This window comes from Myxocyprinus asiaticus, chromosome 2 (genome assembly GCF_019703515.2).
Source record: "Myxocyprinus asiaticus isolate MX2 ecotype Aquarium Trade chromosome 2, UBuf_Myxa_2, whole genome shotgun sequence".
NCBI classification, from domain to species: Eukaryota; Metazoa; Chordata; class Actinopteri; order Cypriniformes; family Catostomidae; genus Myxocyprinus; species Myxocyprinus asiaticus.
This window is the reverse complement of record NC_059345.1, coordinates 2,035,001-2,047,419: the sequence shown is the minus strand read 5'-3', so window position 1 is coordinate 2,047,419 and position 12,419 is coordinate 2,035,001. Positions and strand designations below refer to the sequence as shown.

Sequence of the window (12,419 nt, the reverse complement as noted above, 5' to 3'; positions counted from 1 at the left end):
ACCCTCCCCTCCAAATCCGAACACAAGTGGTCACAGGAGATGCATTTAAACAACCAGGTGTAAACAGTGATGTGTCTCATCTGAACACATGTGATCGGATCACCCAAGACGCATCGTAATATCAGGTGGAAACGAGGTCTTAAATCATATGTTGCACATAATAGTATATAACCAAAGCTATAGATCATGAAATTAAAAATGTCATGAATTTTATTAGAAATAAAAAAAGTAAAGGTGTCTTGTTCTGTGTTTTTCAGTTAGCTTACATTTTATAAGCTATCCGCTACAGAATTACTGAACCACAATATTACAAAATATATTATATATTTACACACCTTATCATCGTATATACACACCAGCAATTATGAGGGAAAATATGTGTATATGTATTTGAATATGTGTCCTGAGCAGATTTGAATCATTGGTAATTATAATAAAGTTACATTCAAAAAGTATTTAGATTACTGAAGAGATTACTTTGCATTTTATTGTCATTTGTTTCATTTAATATTTAGTCCTTTCAGATGGAAACATTTATACATATAAATGATGCAAAGTGCATTTGAACAGCAGTGAAACACTTTCTCATGATGTGTTACATTCATACGAGCAGAAAGTTTGAAGTAAGTTTGGAGCAGAAGAAATAGAAATAAACCTTGTGTAAATTATCAGCTTTACACTAAGTTGAAATGCTATTTCTAACCATTGTACAAGCACGTTACCAGACACAATCATATTTTTTTCATGTTGGATCATATTTTTTTATTTTTATTTTTTCTTGTAAGACCTTGATATTAGGGCAAAAATCATATTCTTGATAATAATTTTTGCATTGTGTTCCTGTAAAAATATCTAAAAATCATTAAAACAAGATCAGTTTGATTGATCTTGTTTTAGAAACAACACTGCATAAGATATTTCGGTTTTTCAGAGAATGTATTTTTAACATGTGTATTTTGTCTTACTGTACTGGCAGAGTTTTTATAGTCAAAACAAGTGAAAAAAATCTACCAGTGCTGAAGAAGTAATCCAAAGTATTTAGAATACGTTACTGACCTTGAGTAATCTAATGGAATACATTACAAATGACATTTTACAGCATGTATTCTGTAATCTGTAGTGGAATACATGTCAAAAGTAACCCTCCCAACCCTGCGTACTACACTTACTACTTCTGCCATGTCTGTCTATGGTGGAAAGAGTAAGAGAAAGTAGTATGGTAGTATACACTTGGATCGCTCAGTTACAGAACAGTGTGTCACGTGAATGATCACTGGTCAATAAGACCAGATAAGGAAATATTTAGGTCAATATCATGCTTTTAAGAGTCTTTCAAAACAATGGAGAAACATGCTTTTTGCCATGGCAGGCTGTAGTTCCAGCATCTACCAGCAGGGGCTAACAGGGTCCTGCTAACCAACTGGTTATGAGAACTGAATTTAACACCATAAATGCCATTGGGTGGTTTTTGAAATCAAAAGTGATTTTTGTACACAAAGTTTTACAAGAAGAAGAAAGTACACAACTTTAAGTATCTCCTTTCTCTCTGATCCCTGCTCACACTCTTTGAATGTTATTTTCAATGTAAAACATGTAAATAGATGTCATCAAAGATGTGTCACTGGCATTAATGTAAATAGAGTACAGCACGTTCTTTTGAAACTGAGAAAATACAAAAGATTCCACACTGTCCCTGTGTAGAGCAGTTTGAGGATTTGTACATTTGTGTGATAATTCTTTGGTGTATCATCATGACGAGTGATGTGCTCTTGGTGCTTTTATCAGGTCAGTTTTATTTTGGAATTGTGAGTTTTTCCCAAATATTAAAAACCTTAACATGAGTAAGAATAAGAAATAATTTATCTTTAGCCAATTTGTGCATTTGCACTTTGGCATCTGCTAGTGTATAGACACATTAGATCATTTTTTTTAAATTATGTTTTAATGTTTTATTAGGGCTAATGGTTTTGATTTTGTCAAATGAAACCCAAAAGAGTGTGTCACTATTAAAACTACCGCTGTATTTTATGAGTTACAATGCATATACAAAGACAAACCTCAAATTCTGCATTGCAATTAGTTTGTCTAAACAATAGGACTCGACAATTTATTTAATGCAAATTAATAAAAATAGAAAATAAAAATTCTACTGTGGAAAACATTGTTTATGCCATTTCCTGAAAAAAATTAAATAAAATAAAAATAAAAATACATAAATATTGAGATATATGATAATATTTTTTTTTTTTTTTTTTTTTAATGTCTGAAAAATAGATATAGAATTGTTTTATCTGTGTGGCACAAACAAAATACACAGTTTTTGGAGCAGATAACATAAAGATTTTTTTTGTAACAGGTTGATCATAATTTTGTTTTAAAAAAGCTCTGGTTTATTACTTAGGTAGGCCACAATAATATTTCAGAATAAGTTAAAATAAGCATTTTATTCATTGCTTTGGTTTATAATGGAGGATTAAAAGAATAGTTCACTAAAAAAAAAAAAAAAAAAAAAAAAAAAAAAAACAGATTTTGTCATTTATACACCTTCTTGTGACTTTTTTTCTTCTTCTGTGGAATGCAAAATGTGATTATATAATTATATATATCTAGGCTGCTCTTTTCCATATAACGAAAGTAAATGGGGACTGGGTCTGTCAAGTATCTTGAAAGTATCAAAAGTGGTCCAAACAAATTGTGCGCTGTATTCCAACACTTCTGAAATGCTAAATCCAGCAAGGGCCGGCCTGTCCTATCAGCAATACAGGCCTTGTGCCGTGATGTGCCGGGCGCCCCACAAGGAGGTATTTAAACAATTTAAATGATATTAAATTATATTTAGCACTGCTAATATATTTACAACCACTTTGTAATGTCACAACCTTTTTGTCTGTACAAAAAAATAACAATAAAAAATGTAAACCTTTTCTGATCAAGAAATAACACTTTTCTCTTGGTTATGAAAACTGATTTTAAAACCATAGAGTGTTCAAAATTGTTTTAAACAACCCAAAGTTTTTTTTGTTTTTTTTTTAAGAAAAGGAGTGTGGACAACATTTAGTATCTCTTTTCTCTCTGATCTCTGCTCACACTCTTTGAATGTTATTTTCAATGTAAAACATGCAAATAGATGTCATCATAGATGTGTCTCTAGCATTAATCTAAACACTGATAGCACACATACATCACATGATGTGTGTGTTTATATCTGGAAGATGTATTTTTTATGTTGTTTGCTCATCTGAAATACGTCTATAAGACATTTCTTCTCGGATGTCAATCAGACATTCAGCAGACGTCTTTGAGACCATTTTGATTTAGAATGTTTGTAAATCTGATCTTTGTAAGATGTTCAGGAGATGTTTATTAAAATGTGATGCTTTCCAGATGAAAAGATCTAAAACAGACATCTTGGAGACGTATGTGTGCTATCTGGGATTAGGCAGATTGTTCAGCAGCATTGGTTTATTTGTTTTTCCCAAATGCTAAAAACACGAGTAAGAAATTAAGGTTTCAAGGACACAGACAAGGTTCACTGTCAGTTTTAATTTTAACAGTCTTTACGTGGCAATTGACTGTGAGAAAAAGGCGCTTAATATGCAATAACGCAACAGAGGCTAGAATAATGCACTCTATATAAGTAATGATGAAATATAACAATAAAATTAAAATAGACAAATGACAAAAATGTCAAAACTTGAGAATGAAATGTATCTCTGAATTACACAATTAATGTAAATATTGTAGGCTATACGTGTATGAGATAGCTAATAGAACTAAAGACAGTAAACACAATAAAATACCTTGTATTTCATAATTCCATCATATATATATATATATATATATATATATATATATATATATATATATTTATTTTTTTTTTCTTCATTATTTAACTACAGATCATTTAGCCTAAATAGATGAGATTGGTTAGCAGACATTTGCTATGCATGACATCGTTCACTCATTCATTATTCCCTATTTAGTGAATGCCACATATTGCACTATATAGGCAGTTTTGGGCTGGTCAGAAGGGAACTAACCACTAGAAAGCTTAAGACTGGTTGATTAAATTCTCCTCTGGTTGGTCAATGACACACAGCTGTCACAGAAAGATAAAATATTTGACACGCTTTCAGTACATGGTCAATAAAATCATTATATATATATGCATGATTACAGTTGGACAGATGCAAACTTCTTCTCCAAAAGCCCAAAGCTTTTAAACGGGACCGATTTGTTTACCCAGCCACACCCAAGCAACTGCCTAGTTCACCTGTATATACATACCAGCCCTGTTTATGGTGCTTTTTTGTCATTTTGGAGCTTGACAAACCCACACAGTCCACATTCACTTTCATTATATGAAAACGAGCAGCTAAAGTCTATGGTGACAATGACACAGGTACTTTGAATATAATCTTTGGAAATTTCCACAACAGTTTTAAACCATTAAAAGCACAAAATAGTACAAAAATCAGAAAACACGGAAAACTAAAAATAAAACAAAAATGGCTGGTTGGTTTTGATCTGTAAACATTTACTGATCAAGAAACAACACTGTTGTGTATAAGAACTGATTTTAAAAGAATAAGAGCCTCTTTGAGTACAAAAGTCAATTTTGTTTCCACAAACACCCATACGTTTTTCAGGAAAAGGAGAGTAGACAACTTTAGGTATCTCTTTTCTCTCTGATCTCTGCTCACACCCTATGAATGTTATTTTCAATGTAAAACATGCAAATAGATGTAATCAAAGATGTGTAAAACAGAGAAAGTACAAAATGTATCAGACGTCTTGTTCCTGCTGTGGCCCACACTAACCATAATGTACAGCTTTTGGAACAGATGACATAAACAAGATTTTCAACAGATTTTTAATAGCAATACAATTACAATTCAATAAAATAAAACAAGAAAAGTATTGTCTATTACTAACTTAGATAATAATAGAATAAGTGCTTAAATAGCAAGCATTTTTAGGGGCCAAGCCATGAAATGGGCGAAGCCCCTATTGTAAAAAGTTGTGGAATTCGGCACACTAATAGAGGAGAGTCTGAACATTCCTGGTAGCAAATTTGAAGTCTCCATCTCAAATCTTCTAGTGCCTTCAACAGGTCAAAATTGCAATTATGTTGCAATTACATTTCTGCTTATATTGCTCAGTAAGGGCTAGAAACATTATTCCTTTTTCCTCTGATTCGAAACCATTCCTGAAAATTAGCCTTTCAAAGGTGGGCAACAAAACAGCAAGTGAGGCTGTACTGTATCTCGGGAACACTTTTGCTTTTTGACACGAAACTTAAAATTCCACCACAATGACCTACGGGTGTATGCCCAGTTTGTGGACAGCGTCACCTAGTGGTGAAAAATAACAATTTTTGCTTATATCTTTTGTATAATTTGGCCTAAAATCATCAGACTGGTCTCTTTAGATTGCTTGTGCCATACAGAGTTTAACGATACCCAATATGTCTGTGTTGGCCATATTTTGTGTCTGCCATTTTGCATTTGGCAAATTCAAACAGTTTGGCATATCGAGATAAAACTTGAGATGCGTCATCAATACCATGCACTTAACAAAATTAATAAATATGCTTTTTTATTATTTTTTCTTTTTATCCCCCATTCTCCCCAATTTGGAATGCCCAATTCTCACTACTTAGTAGGTTCTCGTGGTGGCACGATTACTCACCTCAATCTGGGTGGTGGAGGACAAGTCTCAGTTGCCTCTGCTTCTGAGACCGTCAATATGTGCATCTTATCACGTGGCTTGTTGTGCATGACACCGCGGAGACTCCCAGCATGTGGAGGCTCATGCTACTCTCCGCGATCCACGCACAACTTACCACGTGCCCCAATGAGAGTGAGAACAACTAATCATGACCACGAGGAGGTTACCCCATGTGACTCTACCCTCACTAGCAACCAGGCTACTTCTGCTAGAAATCTTGTCCAATCTTCACCAAATTTCAATCTTAAGATCTTCAGACCAAGCTGCACAAAAGTTTCTATTTATATTTTTGCTATCCCAAATCGTTGTCGAGAAATGACCTCCAAAATGTGATGGTGAGGGTGCAAACTGCATGTGAGGCTGTATCTTTATAACACTTTGAGCTTTTGAAACGAAATGTGGCGCATGTTATCACTACCATGTCCTGAGGCTACCTGAGCACTTTGGGGACAATGACTACTGGTCAAAAGTTATAAGAAATTGTATGGTGGTACAAGTAGTAATTAGAACCCAAGCACTGAAAGTGCGGAGACCCTATTGTTCTTTTAAGGATTATTAGGGCCCAAGCACCAAAAGTGCGGAGGCCCTATTGCTCTAAGGATTATTATTAGGGCCCAAGCACTGAAGTGCCGAGGCCCTATTGTTTGTCTAACAATTATTATTATTATTATTTTCAAGGTTTTCTGTACTTTTGAGGTACTTAACATGCGTGAAAACTCTTGAAATTTTGCACACACATCAGAGTCATCGGTCATTAGCGCTGGGCAAAGTTCAAGTCAAGTCAAGTCAGCCTTTATTTATAGAGCACATTTAGAAAAAACAGAAGTTGACCCAAAGTGCTTTACAAATCAATCAAGTAAATATACATGGACAGAATTATATACATACAAAAAATGATAATAAATAAATAGATACAATTAAAAACTGCATCAAATATTTACCTCATTTAACCTATTAAAAAGTCATATTCAAATGCTAAAGAATATAAATACGTTTTCAAAGAGGATTTAAAAATGGCTGTTGAAGAAGCTGACCTCACATGGAAAGGCAGACTATTCCAGAGTTTAGGATTACCATAGAGAAGGCACGATCACCCTTAGATCTATAGCAACAACAAGGAACCCTCAAAAGAAGTTGATGAGAAGACCTCTGACCTGAGTGCTCTGGTGGGCGAGTAAGTGATGAGAAGGTCACTGATGTATTTGGGGGGCTCTGTAGCTCCCCCTTCAAAATGTTCACCTATAGACACCAAAATTGGTATATATATATATATATATATATATATATATATATATGATCAAGCCAAACATCTTTCATACTTTAAGTCATTAGCTCACCCAACTTTTAAAAACTCTTAGGGGATTCATTTGACTGGCATCAAATTTGTGCAACATCATGCCAAGACATTGTAGATGCTCAATTGTGAATGGATTTTTTTTTTATATTTTGAACGGTGTCGCCATTGCCAAGCAATACATTTATGGCAAAAAATGGAAAACAGGAAGAGCCTTGTATCTTCTCTGTGTATTGTGTGATTTTGACGACAATTCAGCTGTATGTTTGGTAATGAGGGCTGATCACATTGATGTGGCTATTATGGGTCACGGTCATAGCACCACTAACTGGCAGCAGGAAGTATGGCACTTTAAACAGACTTTGAAATAGCCCTCTTGTTTTTACATGAATTGCTTCAAAATTCTTTAGAATAATTTCAAGACACTGCTGATGTAAAATTGTAAAGGGATATTTGATATCTTAAATACTGTTGCCATGGCAGCACATTAATTGTTATTATTCCTTTCTTCCTATATTTGGGTGTTTTTGAGGCACTTGGCATGCTTAAATTTTCATACAATTTTGCACACACATCAGAGTCGTCGACCATTAGGGCTGGGCAAAAGGAGGGGGGGCATGCAGCGGGGGCTCTGTAGTGCCTCTTATAAAATGTCTTGTAAGACAGCCTCTGCAGCATCCCCATTTACACCTAAAGTTACCAAACTTAGTACATATATAGTTCTCATCGAGCCGGACAACTTTCGTAATTATAGTCATTAGGTCCACCCAACAGCAAGTCGGCATTTTGTATTTTTTTAATATTGCAGTCTCTGAACTTTTAAATACTCCTATTAGGTGATTCATGAGACTGTCACCACATTTAGACAACATTATGCCAAGACATTGAAGATGCTAAATTGTGAACAAATGTTGATATATCGATGGCGTTGCCATGGTGAGGCATTAAATGAATGGCGAAAAATGGGAAACAGGAAGTGTCATTCTGTGTGCAATGTGTGATTTAGATAAAAAATTAGATGTATGTTTAGTCTTGGGGACTAATTTCATGGATTTGACTATTTTTGGTCACGGTCATAACACTACCACCTGGCAGCAGGAAGTGTGGCTCTTAAAACAGACTTTAAAATAGTCCTCTTATATTTACTCAAATTGCTTCAAAATTGTTTAGAATAATGTCCAATGCCAAAGGCATGTGTCCACCTTGCATTGTTTTCCAAAAGCCGCCAGGTGGAAATGGACCTGTTGTGCTTAGGCCCGTCATCGCTGCTTGCAGATATATTTACTATTTTTTTAAAATGCTAACCAAAAATCACCAGGGATGCTATATCCTGTTTCATTTAATTGAGATGGATCTGCACACAGTATTCGAACCATCGAATCAATGAATCGTATGAACCATAGTTATGATCATTTTATGGTAATTGTTTTATGGTGAGTTTTCAACCCCAATCCACTTTCATAATATGAAAACAAGCAGAGTATTCTTCAAATATTCACCTATTGTGTTTCACGGAAGACAGAAATTTACAGAGATTTCAAGATGCAGGAAAACTGTTGCTACAGTGATGCATCACATATGAGACTGCCATGCAACAGAAGAAAGGAGGAGTAAATGATGAAAGTTTCATTTTGGGTGAATTATTCCTTTAATGTTTCTCTCCACAGTTCTAAGTCTCTGTGTCAGCTCTCGTGTGTTTTACTATGTCTCTGTGCCAATGAACTGGACGGATGCTCAGAAGTACTGCAAACAATATAACACCGATCTAGCAACCATTTATGACCAGAAGGATGCTATGTTGATACAAACACAAACTATGGATTATACATGGATTGGACTGTACCGGATGAATGATAATGCTCCCTGGATGTGGTCCGATCAAAGCACCTTCAATTATAGTTCATGGTATGGACAGCCCGACCAAGTCGGTGACTTCCCAATCTGTGCAACAACTTATCCTGATGGACTGTGGGACGATTGGCCATGTGGCAATGTATTCCCTTCTGTTTGCTACAATGGTAAGTAGGTCTAGAAATGTCTTATATAAATCTAGTTTAAAACACATCTGCCAAGTTCTTAGAAATTGTATATTTGTAATTATGTTGATTTCGTATGATTTTGAATAATATATATATATATATATATATATATATATATATATATATATATTAAAATAATAATAATAATAATAATAATAATAATAATAATAATAATGATTAATGACTCTAAAATGTCAGGTGGTACAGCAATCAAGTAAATACTTACACTACTCCAGCCACCTTGAGAGCATGGCATTCCAACATTTGTATGACAGATTGCTTGCTATGTTCTTCATTTGTTAGTTGCTAAAAAAATAAAAGCATCTGCTAAATGACTAAAAGTAAATGTAATTAATCATTTTCTTAAACTTTGAATACATGTAAGAACATCTTAAATCACTTTAAGTATTTAAATATATTTTTCAAAGTTAAATGTTTATTTATTTATTTATTAACAAATATTATGAATTTTACATATGTACATTATCATGAGGTTTTTGAGGGTAGGACCATTTGACATTTTAATTGTATTTTTTCAAGATTCTCTTTCAGTTACAACTCAAGTCACTGGAACAACAATGCCCTCTACAGGTAGATAACATGTATTAACCATTTACATCACATCATATGCATGCACTTCAACACGTATTGATTTTTATTTGACTTGTCTATTTTCATGTTTCTCTTTCAGTTATGACTCAATTCACTGGAACAACATCGCCCTCTACAGGTAGATTACATGTATTAACTATATACATCACAAAACATCTATACTTCAGAAACAGTGCAATGGAATGGAACAGATTGCAGGTGTTTTAAGACTTGTTTATTTGTTTAACTTAATAAAATGTTAAATTTGACAGTCTTAACCTCCTGAGACCCGAGAGTGACTGCTGTGTGCATTCCCTATCTGTCACTCCCTCGAAGTTGTGTCGATGTAGTGACATTAGGGGTCACTCTTGGGAGCCCGAGACACCTCTGGTCTTTGATAAAAGGCCAATGAAAATTGGCGAGTGGTATTTGCATGCCACTCCCCCGGACATACGGGTATAAAAGGAGCTGGTATGCAACCACTAATTCAGATTTTCTCTTCGGAGCTGAACGGTCATGCTCATTGAGCTGAATATTAATGTTCATTCACCTCTGCTGGATCTGACGGCGCATTTCAGCTGCTTCTCCCTCCTCTGTACTGGTGCACTGCAGAGAACACCCTTGGGCACTTCGGCAGCAAAACAAGAGAGTATATTTTCTGAAAGAGCTTTTCCTCCTCTAAAAGAGTATATATTTCTCGAAAAGAGCGGCACAAATGGAACATCTTTTTAAAGACGCGTCTTTTTAAAGATGCCTTTCCGATTGAGTGTTATTCCTGGTTGCGGTCGTTATCTCTCAACTTCAGATGGTCATGATCGCTGTCTTTCGTGTCTGGGCACGACCCACATGGAGGCAGCATTTGTGGATGGTTCATGTTCTCACTGCGAGAACATGACCATTTTAATTTTGTGGTCACGGCTTGCTTTTTTTAAGAAAGATGAGCTTCCGGATGAGTTCACCGGCGAGTCTGGCTTCTTGTTCGGAGCCCACGAAGATGATGAGCTCTCGAGCGCAGCATTGGAGAGCAGGCTTGTCCAGTCGGACGCAGAAGCCTCAGCTGGGCTTCCCCCTTCGGGGACGATTGCCCAGTCACAGGCCGATGCCGAAATGACGGACATGCTTTCCCGGGCGGCCGCTCAAAGCAGCCACGCCCCGCTCCAGTGCCATTCTTCCTGGAAGTGCACGAGGAGCTGACGAAGTCGTGGGAGGCACCTTTTACTGCCCGACCTCGATTCTGCAGTTCCCCCGCACTCACTACCCTCGATGGCGGGGCGGCCAGGGGCTATACGGCGATTCCCCTGGTGGATAAGGTGCTCACAGTGCACCTATGCCCGCAGAGCGCTGCCACCTGACGCGGACGCGGACGCGACGAAGGTCTCGGGCGGACAATGGCCACACTAGTGGTCCAAGAGCGCCACCTTTGGCTCAACCTGGTCGAGATGGGCGAGGCCGACAAGACACGGTTCCTTGCCGCCCCCATTTCCCAGGCGGGCCTATTCAGCGACACCGTCGATGACTTTGCCCAGCAGTTCTCAGCGGTGAAGCAGCAGACGGAGGCAATCCGGCACATCCTGCCCTGGCACGTCTCAAGATCCCGCACCCCGTCTGCTTGTCACCAAGGGCGTCCCCCTGCTGTGACTTCCCCGGCTCCACAACAGCCCACCCCTTCGGCCCGGCCCCGGTGTGGAGCCCACCAAGGAAGCAGACGCCACCCGTCTCAAAGCCAGCGCCTAAGAACACATGGAGGTCCTTAAAGCGCCCCTGAGACGGGTGACCCAGGGACGAGGGAACCCACTCACATGGAGCTGGTAGAAAGACCACTCCATCCCCCGGTGCAGGGCCGGACGGAAAATCTTTTGTTGCCTTTTTGTTTGATTTAGCCGCATGCCCAAGTGGATGAGGTACCCAACAGTTCAGCAAAAGAGCAGCTTCCTTCCTCCCTGGGTCACATACCCGGTGTGTACAGTCATCACCATGACTACCGTCCACAGTTTCTTTCTTGCAGGATTGGCGCTCCAGCAGTAGTCCTTCTGCCCCTGAGTGCCCAGCTGTGGCACATAGCCGCCCCCGATGTGGCAGTCTCCATGGGTTACGAGGACAGTCTTCTTGCTCCCCCATCCCAGACTGTTCTTGGGGTGGACACAAGGAGCCAGGTAAATGCTTCAATGTCCCTAGACTCGCCCTGCCGCGAGGCCCCACCTGCCAGTACGTCTGATGATGTTGTCCCCTTGGTCCCCCTTGCGTGGAACTTGGATGCGTGGCTCGTGCATTCCAATCCATCACAATGGCTGATCCGGACCGACCGACTCGGCTACGCGATTCTGTTCGCCAGGCGCCCGCCCAGGTTCAACGGTATTCACTTCACCTTGGTCAAGAGTGAAAACGCTGCCACCTTGCGCGTGGAGATCGCTACCCTCCTACGGAAGGGCGCAATAGAACCTGTCCCTCCAGCCGAGATGAAGAAAGGGTTTTACAGCCTCTACTCATACCGAAAAAAGGCGGTGGGTTGCAGCCAATCTTGGACCTGCAAGTACTGAACAGGGCTTTACACTGACTCCCATTCAAGATGCTAACACAAAAACGCATTCTGGTGAGCGTCTGGCATCAAGATTGGTTCGCGGCGGTAGACCTGAAGGATGCGTACTTCCACGTCTCGATCCTTCCTCGACACAGACCCTTCCTGCGGTTTGCATTCGAGGGTCAGGCGTATCAGTACAAAGTCCTCCCTTTCGGCCTGTCCCTGTCTCCTTGCGTCTTTACGAAGA

At 38.4% G+C, this 12,419-nt stretch overlaps 1 protein-coding gene across 1 annotated transcript in view; it reads left to right on the top strand.

The window, feature by feature from the left end:
• The first annotated feature begins 1,642 nt into the window (after nucleotides 1-1,642).
• Nucleotides 1,643-12,419, top strand: part of LOC127410756 (putative C-type lectin domain family 20 member A) — a 16,271-nt gene continuing 5,494 nt past the window's right edge. The window contains exons 1-4 of the mRNA XM_051645978.1: nucleotides 1,643-1,785; nucleotides 8,692-9,042; nucleotides 9,604-9,654; nucleotides 9,755-9,793. Coding sequence (XP_051501938.1) covers nucleotides 1,752-1,785; nucleotides 8,692-9,042; nucleotides 9,604-9,654; nucleotides 9,755-9,793 — 475 coding nt within the window. The 5' untranslated portion in view covers nucleotides 1,643-1,751. The remainder of the gene's footprint in view (nucleotides 1,786-8,691; nucleotides 9,043-9,603; nucleotides 9,655-9,754; nucleotides 9,794-12,419) is intronic.